Source organism: Alternaria conjuncta (assembly GCF_024043145.1).
Source record: "Alternaria conjuncta strain BMP 0040 chromosome Unknown scaffold_22, whole genome shotgun sequence".
In the NCBI taxonomy this organism is placed as follows: Eukaryota; Fungi; Ascomycota; class Dothideomycetes; order Pleosporales; family Pleosporaceae; genus Alternaria; species Alternaria conjuncta.
In genome coordinates, this window is record NW_026250111.1 from 164,463 (window position 1) to 181,678 (window position 17,216).

Genomic DNA, 17,216 nt, shown 5'->3' on the forward strand with positions numbered 1-17,216 from the left:
TACATCAACGCTAGATCTTCTAATCTATCTCTCTGTTCCAGTGTAATCTTCAGACTTGTTTGGGGTTTCCCTTGTATGATGTGCCATCAATGCTATCGGCGCTTCTATGTTCGTAGATGACGACTACTACTGTCAGACCAGGTATGGCCTTGTCGCAGTTTGACATTGCAGCGACATTCCCTACCGCGACTTTGAGAACACTAATCTTGGTAGCATGTAATTGGTCGAATCGAAAATTATTGGGCATACTTCACAGGTGGCGTGCTGGACATGCGATGTGCAGGCTCGAATGGGATGCCGTGCTTGCGGCGCGGGCGAAGATGCCGATTGGCCGCGTGCCTGAAAACCAGGGCAGGAACTGTATGGGGCGGTCCCCGTCCCTCGATCTCGAGATCTGAGACCTACAGTGGATTTCTAAGACAACGCACGACTTAGGCTTAGTCTCCGAACAACGTCACTGCATGTGCCGGCGACACGCATGCGTCGTATGGTCGTATCCGCCGACCACAGATGCCGCGCTCTATACGGCAGCATCATCCATGGGCGTCCACTCGTCGCGCGCCCGGATGTGCTAAATCCGACTCGCCGGGCAGCGCCAGGCCTATAACGCACTAGAGTCCGAAAGTCGATGTGATTGACATGGCTCCTTTTGCAGTGGCCACCGCTCGCGCCAAGCCCTGCAATTAAACAATCAGAGATCCTCTTTTCGGCTTCGTCCTCGCGCGGGAATATAATACAGCGTCGATTGACTCCCTTTGGCTTCCCTACGTCCTCCCCTCCGCGACCCTCGCGCCTCCCCCGTACACAACACAGCGCGGCGCGATCCTAATTTCTTCGACATGGCGGTCAACGCGAGTTTTGTCTCGCCCACGGCGGATGCAAAAGTTGCGCATGTCCTCCAGCAATTCGATACCAGCGGCCTCCTATCCTCCGTCTTCTCTGGCTTCAATGCCTGGAAGCTCGCTCTGACGCTCATCATAACGGCGGTGGCGTACGACCAGTGTAGGGATTGCAAGTGTTACGTTTGCGCCGGACATTGCTGACACTCGCGCAGTCAAATACATCTGGAACAAGGGCTCAATCGTCGGTCCCTCGTGGAAGATACCCTTCATCGGTCCATTCCTCGAGTCTGTCAACCCCGATTTCAAGAAGTACCACGAAAAATGGATGTCCGGTCCTCTCAGCTGCGTATCCGTCTTCCACAAGTATGCCACCCTGTCACCTGCCCTCAGTCTGTGCCTATGCTGACCGCTCCTAGGTTCGTCGTCATTGCCTCTACCCGCGACATGGCCCGCAAAATCTTCAACTCCCCCGCCTTCGTTAAGCCCTGCGTCGTCGATGTCGCGCAGAAACTCCTCCGCCCCGAGAACTGGGTCTTCCTGGACGGCCGTGCCCATGTCGACTACCGCAAAGGTCTCAACAGCTTGTTTACTCGTCAAGCACTCGAACAATACCTACCAGGTCAGGAGGAAGTCTACAACACATACTTCAAGCGCTTTGTGGAGCTTTCGCAAGTCGAGAACAAGGGCAAGCACATTCCCTGGATGCAAGAGTTCCGCCTCATGATCACTGCGTTGAGCTGCCGTACCTTTGTTGGTCACTACACCTCTGACGAGGCCGTCAAGAAGATCGCCGACGACTACTACCTGATCACCGCTGCGCTCGAGCTTGTCAACTTCCCTATCATTATCCCCTTCACCAAGACCTGGTACGGAAAGAAGTGCGCTGACATGGTCCTGGATGAGTTCTCCAAGTGTGCCGCAAAGAGCAAGGTCCGCATGGCTGCTGGTGGCAAGAAGGAGTGCATTCTCGACTTCTGGGTAGACAACATGATCGAGTCTGAGAAGTACCGCAAGAGGGTTGAAGCTGGCGAGAAGGTCGATGACGCCGAGAAGCCCGCGACTGTCATCCGCTGGTTCAGTGATCTTGAGATCTCTATGACCATCTTCACCTTCCTCTTCGCTTCCCAGGACGCTACCTCTTCTGCCGCCACATGGCTCTTCCAGATCATGGCTGACCGCCCCGAGTACCTCGAGAAGATCCGCGAGGAGAACATCAAGGCCAGAAATGGCGATGTGCACGGTACTCTTTCGCTTGACGCCATTGAGAAGTTGCAATGGACTCGCGCTGTCGTCAAGGAGACTCTCCGCTACCGTCCCCCAGTCATCATGGTTCCTTACCTAGCTAAGAAGGACTTCCCTGTAACACCTGAATACACCGTTCCCAAGGGCTCCATGGTCATTCCTACAACCTACCCGGCACTTCACGACCCTGAAGCATACCCCAACCCAGACTCGTTCGAGCCTGAGCGATGGATCACCGGTAACGCTGATCAACAAACCAAGAACTGGCTTGTATTCGGCACAGGTCCCCACTACTGCCTGGGCCAGACATACGCGCAAGCCAACCTCATGTTGATGATTGGCAAGGCGAGTATGTTGCTTGACTGGGACCACAAGGTCACCGACCAGAGCGAGGTGATCAAGGTGTTTGCCACTATTTTCCCTATGGTAAGTCGTATTGCGCACCATCCACATCTCTTCAGATCATTCGCTAACCTTCTATAGGATGACTGCCTTCTTACATTCAAGGACCGAACAGCGGCATAAATAGTCAATGTTCTTTTCAGCTACGTGATGCGCACATTGAGCGATCTTTCTTGCATTTGCATCCGTAGATTTCTGTGTTGAAAATTTGGTTCGTCCAAGGCAGAGGTACACTTGTACTCTGGTCTTGCATCTTTAGACATTAATGATTACGGCCCTTGGCGCTTCTTGAGAAGTAGCCCGTTGGCTTCATGAGTACAGTGTAAGCTGGGATGAATTAATACTGGGACGAGGAGGGGATAAGCAGGGGAGGGGACGGCCTTATATAGGACAGCGATAATGGCATGGAGAATGTATGAAGTCAAGAACAATCCTCGCGTGCTTTTGCAAAACGTGCTGGGTGGATTGCAAGCTCAGTGGTCCACATGTCTACCGCGGGCAGGGACTAGAGCTATGACCATGACCCTTGAAGTCCACTTCACATGCCGATTGTCTTTCGTGTTTCCACCGCTTGCCTGCCAGCAGCAGCATCCTCCCAGCCCCAGAACCTTCCCACGGATTGCTATTTTTCGCTTGGGACGCCATCGTAAAAGCGCGGCAGAGGAGTGAATGCCCGACCGATTGCGCACAGTCACGCTGCTTTCAACCGATACCCAACACCAACAGTCGCAACGACGCAAGACGTTCAGCACAGGTTCTGAACAAAAGCGCACGTCATGGCGCCCACCGCCTCTCCCTCGGAGCGCGATCCTGAGCGCGTCGGACCACACCCGTCCTACATCGAGATCGCGAAGCCCTACATCCTGCAGTCGCGCATGCAGAAATGTCTCGCGGAGATTCATATGAGCGACGCCAAGGAGGATGCCGTGCGCCTGCAAGGCGTTGCCTGGATAGATCAAGTCCGGCGCGCGCTGCAGCTGCCTATCCGTACCTTCAACACAGCTGTGATCTACTACCACAAGTTCAGGCTATTACACGCGGACAATGAGTACAACTGGGCCGACGCGGCAGCTGCTGCACTCTTCACAGCCTGCAAAATTGAGGATACGTTAAAGAAGAGTAGGGAGATTCTTTGCGCCCATTGGAACCTCAAGGTTGGGCCTGGTGAGAGCCTAAGCAGCGATGATCCGGTATGCACCTCTTGTGAGCGAGAATAACTACGAGTTCAAAGTTAACACATTAACAGCGCTTCGATAACCACTCCAAGCTTATCATCGGCCTCGAACGTCTCATGCTCGAAAGCGCCGGCTTCGATTTCCGCAACCGATACCCCCAAAAGGTCATGGTCAAGCTTGCTAGAGCTCTGAGATTTGACACGAAAGACGAGGCTAAAACAACGTGGAACCTGAGCATCGATTCATACAGGACCTTCGCACCGCTGAAGCAGTCTACGCCGACCTTGGCGATTGCATGCTTAGAGCTTGCCGCACGGTTGCACGGGAAGGATGCCGCCAAGTTCGTGGATGCAGGACCTGTGAGATACCACAAGTGGGCGACCAGCCGGGCAGAGGTTATGGAGACGCTTCTCGATATGCTCGATCTGTACACCCATCACCGCAGCGCCACTTCGGTTGGACCCTCCTACACACTCGAACACTTTATCAACATCCGCATTGGACTCAACCAGGAGGCTTCAGCAGCGCACATCCCACGTTACTCTCAGTACAAGTCTGAGCAAGCCGCCGACGCAGAAGGCACAGCCAACGGTGCCAAGCCTCGCAATGGCATCGACCCTACCAGTCCACTTACCCCAGCCACCCCCGTCGCACTCTCGCCTGGCGCAGACCAAGCACCCAAGTCCGCAATCGGCATTCGTGGTCAGAACGGCACGGTCAGGTTCATGTTAGATGCTGCCCGTGCGCACGGTGAGCGCGCCGAAGTTGAGAAGTTCCACAAGGTCGAAGAAGAGGAGTATGAGGTAGAGGTGCCGAATGACCCTAGGGCAGATGAGAGGGAGAGAGACAGGGCAAGAGTTGGAAGAGTGCGTTGAGTATAAACATGGATTTTACGTTCTTGGATTTTGCTGTTCTATTTTTTGCGCATCGTATTGCGCACGATAGAGGCGAAGCTAAATGTTACTGATAGGACTCTATCGGTAGTGCGGATGACTGGTACGGTGTTCCAGCCGCAGTTGAAGATCTGAGGATCAGTGGGGGCAGCGAGCGCGGAGGAGGGTACTGGGACAGATTCCGCCAGCGCTCAGAAGAGGCATCACTTGCTCAGCCAGCTGCTCACGTGGAAGAGAACGTCCATCCATCGAGAAGGGCCGCCAACTTCGACGACATTGACAAGGGCATCATACAACAAAAGGCCAATGACGATGCCGTGGCTTCATTTCACGACAGGAACTCAGAAGATAAAGCACATAGCAAACGATCACGGAAGCGCCCTCATGCACAGAAGCGGAAAAAGCTGGCCAAGCGGGGCGATGTCAGTGATGACGAAGATGCTCATCGAATGGAGTCAAGCTACGAGCGACATCCACGAAAGCCGTCAGATTTATCCCACGACGAAGCAGATCACGAGCGGGGCTTTGACCAAACCGATCGGTTCACACCTCCGCATGACCCCCGAGATGGCCACCTAAACTTTAGCCACCGAAGCCGTGTTGGCACACGTGGAGGCAAGCGCCGCGAAAAGGGAGAACACTACCATGAGGCAGGTCACGGCAGCGGCAACCGGAAAGATTCGACACCTCCCTTCCAAGACCGATACCAGAAGCGCTCCTACTGGCGTGAAGCGCAAGTCGCTGAAGCACAAGGCAGGGACGATACGTCACCGCAGGAATTTGTGACGCTCAACACTTCCGAAGAGCATAAGGAACCAGGACGACTAGCAACATTCATCCATCCGGATCGCATGGCGCAAGTCTCGCCAGAACCAGAGCATAGTCGGACTACCAGGCCCCAGGCACGCAGCGAGGCACTTCCTGTGGTAGATGTCAAGAATAAGCAGTCAACTAGCACGAACAAGGCACTCTCCGCAAACGATGGGCATCAGTGGGCAGGTACCGGCAACGAGGACAGCAATGTCAGGGGAAGAGGAAGAGGTAGGGGCAGAGGCAGAGGCAAGGCAAGGGGTGGAAGGGGTGGCTATCGTGGAGGTAGAGGCAGAGGCGGCAGCTCGGACGAATGAGTGCACAGCTTTCTTGCTCCTTGTCTTTGTGATGAAGAGAGATGTCAGGGGCGTCGCTCATGTTCTGGTTACCGGAGATTCTGGTGATGTAAGATAGGCTTTTTGAATAGGACAGGCCTTTTGGACGGGACAGCGAATGTACTTCGGCTTTCCAACTTGAGACAATGGTTTCGCGGTCAACGCACATTGTATTTTACTGGTGTTCCAAAAGATTTATCGTCGTGCCCTGAGAAAATGAGACGTGGCTATGCAGTGGGCCCAAAGGGCTGCGGAATTACCGGGGATAAGCCCAACGTGGTAGCAGCCTCATGAACATACGCCGCTCGACTGGATTTCAAAGCGTCATCTTGTGAATCGCCTGCTTTTGACCCAATAGATATTTGGCCAAAATGAGAGAGTCATGATATTGCAATTCCTTGAGGGCGGGAGGGCACTGAAATTGCTCGATTAGATTGCTGAGGTCATCTATTTCCGGACGGATTCCAACCAAGGTGCTTCTGAAACCTGTGCCATGGCGCTGTTGACAAGGAAATCACGAAAGATGGTAACCATTGTACCAGTGCATGATAATTTGGGGCTTTGCAAGGCGTAGACTTGCCACAAACACCCAACTGGGGCACATGCAGCCATGCATTTTTCCGCTGCAAGGCCAAATCTAGTAGGTGAAATTACAAGTGACGATATTTCCCCCCGATCATGACCCACACCAGTCGCGGCGCTACCCAATGGTATGTATTGGGCCGCCGCATTGTAATCCGCAGACGAGTGACTGGCAGTACCGCGAGAGATCAGTGGAGTCATGGCCTCAATTCTGGGGAAATCATAGAATTCAGCACATCGAGTTGTGCGGTACCAAAGCGAAAGGGCGCCGCAGCATGGCCAGTTTGGGCATTACAGGCTACTTCGCGCCACTGGTGGGCCGTGCTTTAGCGAGGAAAGCGCGACTGACCCCACCACTAGCTCTACTAAAAACCTTCGCTCCCCCTCGCAGAACTCTTCTCACCAGACGCACGCCCGCCTCTACGGCTTATAATCAACTCCCGTCTGTCTGACTCTGGTCGACTGCATCGCCAGAGACATCAGCTCAACCCGCGCCCTATACTCCGAATCCGCGCGCTCAAAGCGGGGTATTCGTCAACTCCCCTCCACTGAATTTTCGTAAAAGAAGAACAGTACCAACACCGCAAAGATGGTCAAGTAAGTTGCCGACGCCATCCCCATCTCCCTCCAAGGCTTGGACTTCTCGTCTCTTGTCTGCGGGAACAATTGGACAATCGCTAACATGACGCCAGCTTCACTGTCGAGGAGGTACGTTCCGCGCACACATCACCCCGCACCACACGTCGATATTGGCAACACCGGAAGGATGAATACTGACTGCGCGGCTAGATCCGTGGTCTCATGGACGACCCTAAGAACATTAGGAACATGTCCGTCATTGCCCACGGTAAGCGCTCTCGTGGCAACCCCGCAGCATCGGGCTGGACAGAAAGCTAACATACCCCACCACAGTCGATCACGGAAAGTCCACCCTCACCGACTCGCTCGTTCAGCGTGCCGGTATTATCTCGGCTGCCAAGGCTGGTGAGGCTCGTTTCACCGACACCCGAGCTGACGAGCAGGAGCGTGGTGTCACTATCAAGTCGACTGCCATCTCCCTGTACGCCACCCTCAAGGACGAGGACGACCTCAAGGACATTCCCGTTCCTACCACCAAGAACGACTTCTTGATCAACTTGATCGACTCGCCCGGTCACGTTGACTTCTCATCTGAAGTCACTGCTGCTCTCCGTGTCACCGATGGTGCGCTCGTTGTCGTCGACACCATCGAGGGTGTCTGCGTTCAGACCGAGACTGTCCTGCGTCAGGCTCTTGGTGAGCGTATCAAGCCCGTCGTCATCATCAACAAGGTCGACCGTGCTCTTCTCGAGCTCCAGCTCAGCAAGGAGGACCTGTACCAGAACTTCTCCCGTGTCATCGAGTCCGTCAACGTCGTCATCGCCACCTACTACGACAAGGCCCTTGGTGATGTCCAGGTCTACCCCGAGAAGGGTACCATCGCCTTCGGTTCCGGTCTCCACGGCTGGGCTTTCACCATCCGCCAGTTCGCTTCCAGGTACGCCAAGAAGTTCGGTGTCGACAAGAACAAGATGATGGAGCGTCTCTGGGGTGACTCCTTCTTCAACCCCAAGACCAAGAAGTGGACCAAGGTTGGCACACACGAGGGTCAGCCCCTCGAGCGTGCTTTCAACCAGTTCATCTTGGACCCCATCTTCCGCATCTTCCAGGCGGTTATGAACTTCAAGACCGACGAGATCCCCACTCTCCTCGAGAAGCTTGAGATCAAGCTCACTTCCGATGAGAAGGATCTCGAGGGCAAGCAGCTCCTCAAGGTTGTCATGAGGAAGTTCCTTCCCGCCGCTGACGCTCTCCTCGAGATGATGATTCTCCATCTTCCTTCTCCCGTCACCGCTCAGAAGTACCGTATGGAGACTCTTTACGAGGGTCCCCACGACGATGTCAACGCCATCGGTATCCGGGACTGTGACCACAACGGTCCTCTCATGCTGTACGTCTCCAAGATGGTGCCCACTTCCGACAAGGGTCGTTTCTACGCTTTCGGTCGTGTCTTCTCCGGTACCGTCCGCTCCGGTCTCAAGGTCCGCATTCAGGGCCCCAACTACACCCCCGGAAAGAAGGAGGACTTGTTCATCAAGGCCATCCAGCGTACCATTCTCATGATGGGTCGTTTCATCGAGCCCATTGACAACGTCCCCGCCGGTAACATTCTCGGTCTTGTCGGTGTTGACCAGTTCTTGCTCAAGTCTGGTACCCTCACCACCAACGAGACTGCCCACAACCTCAAGGTTATGAAGTTCTCCGTCTCTCCCGTTGTGCAGCGTTCCGTTGAGGTCAAGAACGCCCAGGATCTGCCTAAGCTCGTCGAGGGTCTTAAGCGTCTCTCCAAGTCCGACCCCTGCGTTCTGACCTACATCTCGCCATCTGGTGAGCACGTTGTCGCCGGTGCCGGTGAGTTGCACTTGGAGATCTGCTTGAAGGATCTCGAGGAGGACCACGCCGGTGTTCCTCTCCGTATCTCCGACCCCGTCGTGCAGTACCGTGAGACCGTCAACGCCACTTCCAGCATCACCGCGCTGTCCAAGTCGCCCAACAAGCACAACCGTCTCTACCTCACTGCTCAGCCTTTGGACGAGGAGGTGTCCCGCGCTATCGAGACTGGTGTCATCGCTCCTCGTGATGATATCAAGTCGCGTGCCCGTATCCTTGCTGACGAGCACGGCTGGGACGTCACCGATGCCCGTAAGATCTGGTGCTTCGGTCCCGACACCACCGGTGCCAACTTGCTCGTTGACCAGACCAAGGCCGTCCAGTACCTGAGTGAAATCAAGGACTCCGTCGTCTCTGGTTTCCAGTGGGCTACCAAGGAAGGTCCCATTGCTGAGGAGCCCATGCGCTCCATCCGCTTCAACATCATGGATGTTACCCTCCACGCTGATGCCATTCACCGTGGTGGTGGTCAGATCATCCCCACTGCGCGCCGTGTCCTCTACGCCGCCACTCTTCTTGCCGAGCCCACTCTTCTCGAGCCCGTCTACCTCTGCGAGATCCAGGTTCCCGAGCAGGCTATGGGTGGTATCTACGGTGTCCTCACCCGCAGGAGAGGTCACGTTTTCGAGGAGGCCCAGCGTGTTGGTACTCCTCTCTTCAACGTCAAGGCGTACCTTCCCGTCAACGAGTCCTTCGGTTTCACTGCCGATCTCCGTGCCGCCACTGGTGGACAGGCCTTCCCACAACAAGTCTTCGACCATTGGCAACATCTCACTGGTGGCTCGGCACTTGACCCCTCCACCCTCACCGGAAAGATCGTCTTCGACATGCGCAAGCGCAAGGGTATCAAGACTGAAGTGCCCGACGTTTCCAACGTAAGTTTCCTTCCGCATGGTCTAGAAACAGCATATGCTAACGAATCCTGCAGTACTACGACAAGCTATAAGGGAATGCTCGCAAAAGCGTTAGATTTCCTTTATTCGCGATTCTGGGTCATCCGACAGTCATGGGCAAGCTCGTGGCCGCTGGTCGATGTATGACGCAAACAGCTCCCCAATGGGACAACCAGAGCTAGTAAATGTCGGTCCGGGCGGTTTCGCCCTTGATATTAGTCAGGTTTTTTGGGGCTTTGCACGAAAGATACGGATGATGACCCTTTTCCTTACATGTTCTCAGTGTAGTATAGTTGGAGAAGATCAAGCTATATCGCACAAATACCTAAGCATCTTTCATGTGTGACGTATTTTAGTAAAGGTGATGTTGTTGTGAGTGAATGCATCCAGTGTCCAGGCCTGGTAGGTGCACCTCCTTCTGCTTAGATCATCCAGGAGTTCGAGATGGTGAATGTAGCGGGGCATCGGCGTCACGTGCTCACGGGTAAGAGAGCTATGACAATGCCGTCGCGCTAGTAGCAACGCGAAAGATGTACGCTCGGCGCAATCCAAGCCACACCAGAAACACCACAGCGCAGTACCAGACTGCAACTCGACATTACCGCGATCGCGCAACCTGGTTATGAATGTAATTTGCTCCTAGTATTCGCCATGTTACTCGAGGAGAAAGATCATGCCGTGTTCAAGAGTTGGTTGCTGCCGAACGTGGAGAACATGTAAGTCGGAGCTACACATTGCTCTCACCAAAGCTGTCGCGCAGGCGCATACTGATCTGCATTGCAGCTCCGGTGTGGAAGGCGGAGTGCTCGCTGACTATGTAGCCGCTCTCGTTACGGTCGACGATACGGATGCAAACGTGCAGCGTACCTTGATCGAGTCACTGCAAGACTTTCTTGGCCCGGAAAGTAAGCGCATGCGAAGGCTACGTAACACTTCGTCGCTAATGGCCCAAAGACACCGAGCCTTTTGCAAAAGACGTCATTGCAGCACTCAAAGCTAAGAGCTATCTTCCGAAGCCGAAAGCGAATGACGCGAAACCACAAGCATCGTCGCAAGCCTCACAATCCGCGCCCATACAGTCCATAGTTGGCAGCACGAACTTCGAATACGAACCGCATCCGTCGAACGTGCCATTTGGGGCCCCGAAAGGTCCTGCCGCCAAGAGGAACTCAGCAGCATCACACCTCTTACCCGATCGACCGACTGCGCAGGGTTTATATCAGGATGGTTCGAATCAGTCGAGAAAGCGCAAGGTGTTAGAGAGGGACAACAGCCAGTCACAAGAGGGCCAGGATCCACACTATACCCGCACCGGCGCAGGAAATAACAGGCCGTCGAAGCAGACAGCTCGCAGAAGCGGTAGGAATGCCGGGACTGGAGATGCGCGGACACAGAACGCGTTCGCGAGTTTTGGCGGTATGCCGAATTTCGCAAACCTTCCACCGCCGCCGCCAGGCCCTTTACCGTTCGATACCTCAGATCCCATGGCTTTCTTTGCCATGGCAGCAGCCTTCGGGGCAAATCTGCCGGGCATGCCTCAACTTCCTTTCTCCAATACGCAAGACGGTGGCTCAAGCCAAGGACAACCCAAGACAAAGTGTGCTGATTATTACGAGAGGGGTTTCTGCGCGCTGGGTAGCCTATGTCCACACGAACATAGCGACGCCGCCGTAGCCGTTTCGCCTGACGAAATCCCCGAATACGATCCGGAGCAGTCATTCCTTGCTGTACAGCCATCCAGAGGATTCAACAAGCAAGGAGTGTCCGGTAGCCAGCCTCGTGCAACTAAGGGTAGAAGGGCACGCGCATCGTTCTCTTTGCCGGGCTACTCGCGTGACAAGTTGAATAGGACTCTTGTCGTCGAGCAGATCCCAGCGGAGCATTTCAACGAGGACAGCATACGGAGCTACTTCTCAGAGTTTGGTGACATCGATGAGCTCGAACTACACTCTAGGAGGCAGTTAGCAGTGATCAAGTTTGCTGATCGCCAGACCGCTAGGCGTGCTTATCATAGTCCCAAAGCCGTCTTTGAGAACCGGTTCGTCAAGGTCTACTGGTACGCACCAGAAACAAAGGAAAAGTTGGCTCAGGAGAAGCAAGAAGACGAAGAGGAGAAGCTCGACCTAGAGGCGATCGCCATTAGGCAGGCAGAAGCTCAGAAAGCGTTTGAGGAGCGCCGTCGCAAGGCTGCGGAAGCAGACGCGAGAGCTGCAGACATCGAGAGACAGCTGGAAGAAAAGAACAAGGAGATAGAAGAGATCAAGCGACAACTTGCTGAACTGTCAGGGGACCCGAACGATGACTTCGCTCAGACTCTTGCAACGCTCCAGGCCGAAGCAGCAGAACTTTTCGATCAACATGGTCCTGGTGAGCAGGAGACACATGGCCGTGGCGCCTTCAATCCAGCTTACCGAGGTCGAGGATACGCTCCCTTTGCACCTCGGGGTAGGGGCTTTGGACCTTACCGGGGCGCGTACAGAGGCCGTGCAGGTGGTTATGCTGGTCGAAGTGTAGTGAATAAGAAGCTCGACAACCGGCCTAGGCGTCTGGCAGTCACCCAGATCCAGCCAGATACACCGAGGGATGAGTCTCTGCGGCAGCACCTTCTCGTGAGTAGAAGTTATACGTGTATTCGTTCATCTCTGCTAACGATATGTACAGAACATACCCGAATGCACAAATATTGAGCGTCACCCCGAGCAAGCCGACACCCTCATCCTAACCTTCAAAGAGCGCTACCAAGCAGAAACTTTCCTTGACCAATCCCTCAATATCCCCGACGTTGGCAAACTCGATCTCGCATGGGTTCCGAACGACGCCTTTGGTGGTCTCAAATCCGTGACGACGACGGATGATGCACCCACAGCTCTCCACGACGATGATGGTGATGACTCTTCCGCTACCATCGGAGAGCAAGAGATCAAGGTCGAAGAAGATGAAGATCGGCAGATGGGGGGTGTGGATGCGGATATGGATGTTGCGGATGATGTGGATGAGTGGCTGTAAGTGATACCCTTGGCATGTGATGTGCAGTGACAGACTATGTAACGTGCTTCTCTCCTTCTTCTATATTACTATCATACATCAGCGTGGAGTCATGCTTTTAGGTCAAGGAGCATGGTGTGTTCTCGAGATAGCCTCTTCGCATGAATGCAATGCATCAATATACCATATCTTAAGTCTGACAACGTCACATTGGCGCAGATATTCAAGAGACTTCCACGCCCCACCTCATATACAACATTACACTCCAGCCCTCGTATCTAATCATTACCAGTTGAGCCTGCCCCTGTCCCCCCAACTCCGTACACCAGCTCCAACAACATGTTCACTTGCCACGTCGCTCCGTACAACATCCTCCCCTGTTCCCAAACTCCTTCCTCCAGGCCTTTCAAAACCCACACCCTGTTCACAACATAGCCTGAAAACTTTTCACCTCATCCCCCTTCACACCGTCAAACCAACTTACGCGATCCTTAACAAACAGCTCGCGCGTCGGCTTCAACTTCGTCTCGACGAGATTGAAATCATCCACTGTCCCAAGCCGCAAGATGGAACAATCAGGGAAAGCAGCGCCAACGCGATACATGAGCGTCCCGCAAGTCTTGCAAAAGTAGTTCGTCATAGTATGACCCGAAGCTATCGTCGAGGCCTGACCATACGACGACAAGTTCGCACGACCACGGAGGTGGCGCAGGTGTCTGTTACATCTCTGTCAGTGACGTCCTTCTCCCAGCCCCAAGATCCATTCAATGGGAAAGAAAAAAGACTTACGAATCCCTAACCGTAAAATTACTAGCAAACATACTCGCAGTAATTTTCCTGCAATCCGCACAATTACACACAAACGTCGATACCAGACCCGGGCCCTCGACCGGAAAAGCGAGTTGCACCGTGCCGCAGAAACACGTCGCAGTCGCTTCTTCGTTGTTGGAAAACCCGTCTTTGGCCTGCCCTGCGAGCGGGAAGTAAGGCAGGGATTTATCGGATGTGCTGACGGACATGGCCATGGATGAGGCTATTGGTGCGGGGTCACGCGGTGAGGGTGTGAATGGTATGACGGGCGTGGGCGTTTGAGTGGTTCGCGTTGATGTTCTGGTAGACGTGCGCGTCGAGGGTTGCCGTGAGGTTTGCGTGGAAGGCTGTGTTGTCCTTGTGGAGTTCTGCGTCGATGGTCGCGGTGTTGAAAGCGGGGATGGGGATAGCGCGTAGGCGTTTCCTGGCGCTCGTACTGGTGTTGATGGTAAAGGCGGGGGAAGACTAGTTGCTGATGCTGTTGCCTCGGTAGGCGTGCCACTACTTTGGATTGGTGTATCTCCCCAGTTTGCGAAATCTTGGATGTTAGACCCGCGGCCTAGGAACATGGAACTTGCTTTCTTGCGCAGAGAGGCGTGCGATGGTGGCGTGGAGAGTTCTTTTCGTTTCTCTGTTACTAGTAGTGTGGTTGAGCTCTTTGACTTGCGCAGGACGGCTGGTGGTGGATTGTCGGTGCCGGGGATGTGTAAATCGGGATTCAAGCGCTGGGCGATTTGCTTGATGAACTTCATGGTTTCGACTGGCTTTCCTTCTCTTTTTTATGTTCCTCTCCCCTTCCTTGCCTGCCTCGCGATATGTTGTGTACCCCAGGATTTGTAATAGTGAGCACTAAAACTTTCGCGGGAGCTGCGAAGTTGGCTGACAGATCAGATAATGCAGGTCTTGTTTTCCCTTCCGTTCGTTCAGTGGCTATACCGGCTATTGTTGTGGTTGTTGTTATCGATGGTTTGCTCTGTAAGCCAATATATCATTTCGTCATCGATGTATTACACACATGGAAAAACGTCGTTTTAACCCCGACTCCGCATTTCCTACAACTTCCAGCCCCACAAGGTAAGGATTCAAGAACAACGACCCCCGGTTCTGGGATCGAATGGATCGAAACAAACGACGAAAGGGGAGGGTTCGTTGCTACGGACTTGTTTTGGTCTTTCCAAGCCAGAAAAACAATTATGGCACGCGTCGCGTACTTTCCGTTGGGACGGCTTCACGCTTGAGGCCTGATCTGCGGTGTTAGTGGCCGATTGGTGGTTCCTGACGATATGCAGGGATCGGTTGCATGCGATTTGGAGGATATCGGTGATTTGGTAAGCATGTCCGTTGGGTCGTGTTCATGGGAAATGTATAAGCTTTACTGTTCACCCTCAATTTTGTTGAGCAGGTGCGACATCAAGCTAGGACACCAATGAACCTTGTATCTGAGATAGTACTGTAAAGTGAACTTTCCCCATGTTGCAGCCATGGTAATTGTTCATTTTCCCAGTTGTGGTTTTCAGTAGCTACTCCATGATCTCACTCTGTCTCGCTCCTTCCACTCCATGGACCCAACTCACCCTGTCCTTGACGTAAACCTCTCGCTTGGGTCGCAGTAAGCCCTCCATCAGATTCAGATCGTCGACGGTGCCTGCGGCATTTAGTACACACTTCGCTTGGCCGAAGAACGTTACATACCAAGCCTCATTAGGGTAAATTCGGGATGCCGCTCAGTCAGCCGGTACATGAGCGTTCCACATGTATCGCAGAAACAGTTCGTCATCGCCTGGCCAGAAGCAGTCGTCTGAGACTGTGAGAACTTCTTCAGGTTGTCCTGGCCGCGGATGTGCTTGACAGCTGAAGCCGCGACAATGAAGGCTGAGGTGAAAGCTGACGCTGTGATCTTTCGGCAATCGGTGCAGTGGCAGACGAAGGTGTCTACGAGGCCTGGGGCGGTGGTTGGCTGCGTTGAGCATTAGAACTTTGTGGTATAGGAAGACCATGGTGCCGCTGGTGCACGAACTTACAAATGCTAGTTGTACAGCTCCGCAATAGCATGTAGCTGTCGCCTCGCCTTCTTTGGAGTAGCCATCTTGCTTTAGACTGTTATGGGGTATGTACGGTGTTTCCTTATCCGAGTCTCGTGTAGACATGGTCGTGATATCCTTGCTTGACTATGACGTAACCGTTGCAGACGAGGAGTAAATGTTGATGATGCAAGAAGAAGCTTTCTGGGGCTCAAAAGCGATGCTATGTAGTCATGCTTATTTGTGTAACCCAACCTCTAACTCCGATGTATTGCCGGAGGGAGTGCGTGTCCGACCCTCCTCTCACTCACTCCGCTCACTCCGTTGGTTTCATACAGGCCCGGACAAAGAAACACGGGCGGTCCATATGCGCTCGTCGGGCGCCAGCATAATCCTCATGGTAGCTTTACTGAGCTGTAAAGTGTGGCTTTCTCGGACAAAGACTTAGGTATCTGAAGAGAGACGCATCGAAGTAACTGATAGACCCTACAACTTACTCGCCTTACCCTGCCCCAGCGTAACAACCAACTTACCAAACTGACTCGCGCTCTTCATATCCTCAAACAGGGTATCAATCTTCTCCACATCCAAACCATGCACACTGCGACTGACCACAGGCTTCATCTTCTTCTCCTTGACAAAGCGCACCATATCAGCGAACTCCTTCCTCGAACCCATGGTCGAGCCACGGACTTCGATGTTGCGCAACACGGCGGACATGAGGAAGTCCATCTTGGGGGACACAGTCATGCCGTATATGGAGATGACGCCGCCAGCCTATATCGATGAATCAGCCTGTTGTCGCAGGAATGGAGAGATGGAGGGAGAAACGAACCTTGAGTATCTTACTCCCCACTTTAACAACATCACCGCCCGCGCCATCAACAATAGCATCAAGGTACTTCCTCTCCTTGGGCAGCATGGCCTGAAGTTTCTTATCCCAATCCTTCTCCTTGTAGATAACGCCTCCCTTCGCACCCAACTTGACCGCCTTGTCAATCTTCTCCTGGTTCCCGCTCGTCACGTAGACATTGCAACCTTGTGCCACAGCGAACAGCAACACCATAAGCGCGACACCGCCTCCAATGCCCGTGACGAGGATATTCCGTCCTGGCATCGCATTCCCGCTCTTAACCCAGAACGCGCGCCACGCCGTCAGCCCGGTAAGGGGCAGCGCAGCAGCCTCCTCGTCGTTGAGATGGTCGGGACATTCCTCCAGCTCACTGGCGTCGAGCGCGCAGACATCTTGTAGTGTGCCCACGGGATTGCTCTTCGTGCCGCCCATTATCGCATACCCCTTGGGATGTTCGGGGCCGTCCATGCTGTCCTTCCAGCCCGTACCCGGGTTCAGCAAGACGCGCTTGTTGAGCCATGATTGTGCCGAGGGGGATGCGCCGGCGGAGGTGACGATGCCGACGCCGTCTGCGAGGAGGGGTACGCCGAAGGTTGTGCCGGGGTAGAGGTGTTGGCGGATGAAGAGATCGCGGTGGTTGAGCGCGGCGGCGGTGAGGGTTATGAGGGCCTGGTGGTGATGGGGATTAGATTGTGCGCGAGTGTCAGGTTGTGGTAGAGGGAGCCTACTTCATTTTCCTTCGGCTTGGGCTCGGGGACAGTTATCTTCTCGAGTGGGTAGTAGACCTTTCCTGGCTTGCCTTCGACTTGCCTGATCACGATGGCGGAAGGCATTGTTGCTGATGGCGATTGAGACGTGATGTGATGACGCGTAGCAGTTCAATGTCGGGTGAACAGGCTAGGGA

The 17,216-nt window shown here is 54.0% G+C and overlaps 6 protein-coding genes across 6 annotated transcripts; 4 read left to right on the top strand and 2 right to left on the bottom strand.

The window, feature by feature from the left end:
• Positions 1 to 839: 839 nt before the first annotated feature.
• Positions 840 to 2,609, top strand: J4E85_010277 (uncharacterized protein; the record flags this gene model as incomplete). The annotated part of the gene is made up of 4 exons (XM_051474489.1): positions 840 to 1,002; positions 1,055 to 1,205; positions 1,259 to 2,510; positions 2,568 to 2,609. 4 exons carry the CDS (start codon positions 840 to 842, stop codon positions 2,607 to 2,609), a joined length of 1,608 nt encoding a protein of 535 aa, XP_051321679.1.
• Positions 2,610 to 3,262: 653 nt separating this feature from the next.
• On the top strand, positions 3,263 to 5,681 carry J4E85_010278 (uncharacterized protein; the record flags this gene model as incomplete). The annotated part of the gene is made up of 3 exons (XM_051474490.1): positions 3,263 to 3,676; positions 3,733 to 4,527; positions 4,632 to 5,681. The coding sequence occupies 3 exons, from the start codon at positions 3,263 to 3,265 to the stop codon at positions 5,679 to 5,681; spliced, it is 2,259 nt and encodes a 752-aa protein (XP_051321680.1).
• A 1,189-nt stretch (positions 5,682 to 6,870) lies between these two features.
• Positions 6,871 to 9,696, top strand: COT3 (Elongation factor 2; the record flags this gene model as incomplete). Its single annotated transcript, XM_051474491.1, has 5 exons — positions 6,871 to 6,878; positions 6,974 to 6,989; positions 7,071 to 7,128; positions 7,194 to 9,625; positions 9,679 to 9,696. The coding sequence occupies 5 exons, from the start codon at positions 6,871 to 6,873 to the stop codon at positions 9,694 to 9,696; spliced, it is 2,532 nt and encodes an 843-aa protein (XP_051321681.1).
• Positions 9,697 to 10,294: 598 nt separating this feature from the next.
• J4E85_010280 (uncharacterized protein) lies at positions 10,295 to 12,649 on the top strand (the record flags this gene model as incomplete). Its single annotated transcript, XM_051474492.1, has 4 exons — positions 10,295 to 10,359; positions 10,427 to 10,548; positions 10,598 to 12,252; positions 12,305 to 12,649. The coding sequence occupies 4 exons, from the start codon at positions 10,295 to 10,297 to the stop codon at positions 12,647 to 12,649; spliced, it is 2,187 nt and encodes a 728-aa protein (XP_051321682.1).
• Positions 12,650 to 14,958: 2,309 nt separating this feature from the next.
• Positions 14,959 to 15,585, bottom strand: J4E85_010281 (uncharacterized protein; the record flags this gene model as incomplete). Its single annotated transcript, XM_051474493.1, has 3 exons — positions 14,959 to 15,083; positions 15,131 to 15,395; positions 15,460 to 15,585. 3 exons carry the CDS (start codon positions 15,583 to 15,585, stop codon positions 14,959 to 14,961), a joined length of 516 nt encoding a protein of 171 aa, XP_051321683.1.
• A 360-nt stretch (positions 15,586 to 15,945) lies between these two features.
• J4E85_010282 (uncharacterized protein) lies at positions 15,946 to 17,145 on the bottom strand (the record flags this gene model as incomplete). Its single annotated transcript, XM_051474494.1, has 3 exons — positions 15,946 to 16,236; positions 16,295 to 16,981; positions 17,041 to 17,145. 3 exons carry the CDS (start codon positions 17,143 to 17,145, stop codon positions 15,946 to 15,948), a joined length of 1,083 nt encoding a protein of 360 aa, XP_051321684.1.
• Positions 17,146 to 17,216: the final 71 nt, after the last annotated feature.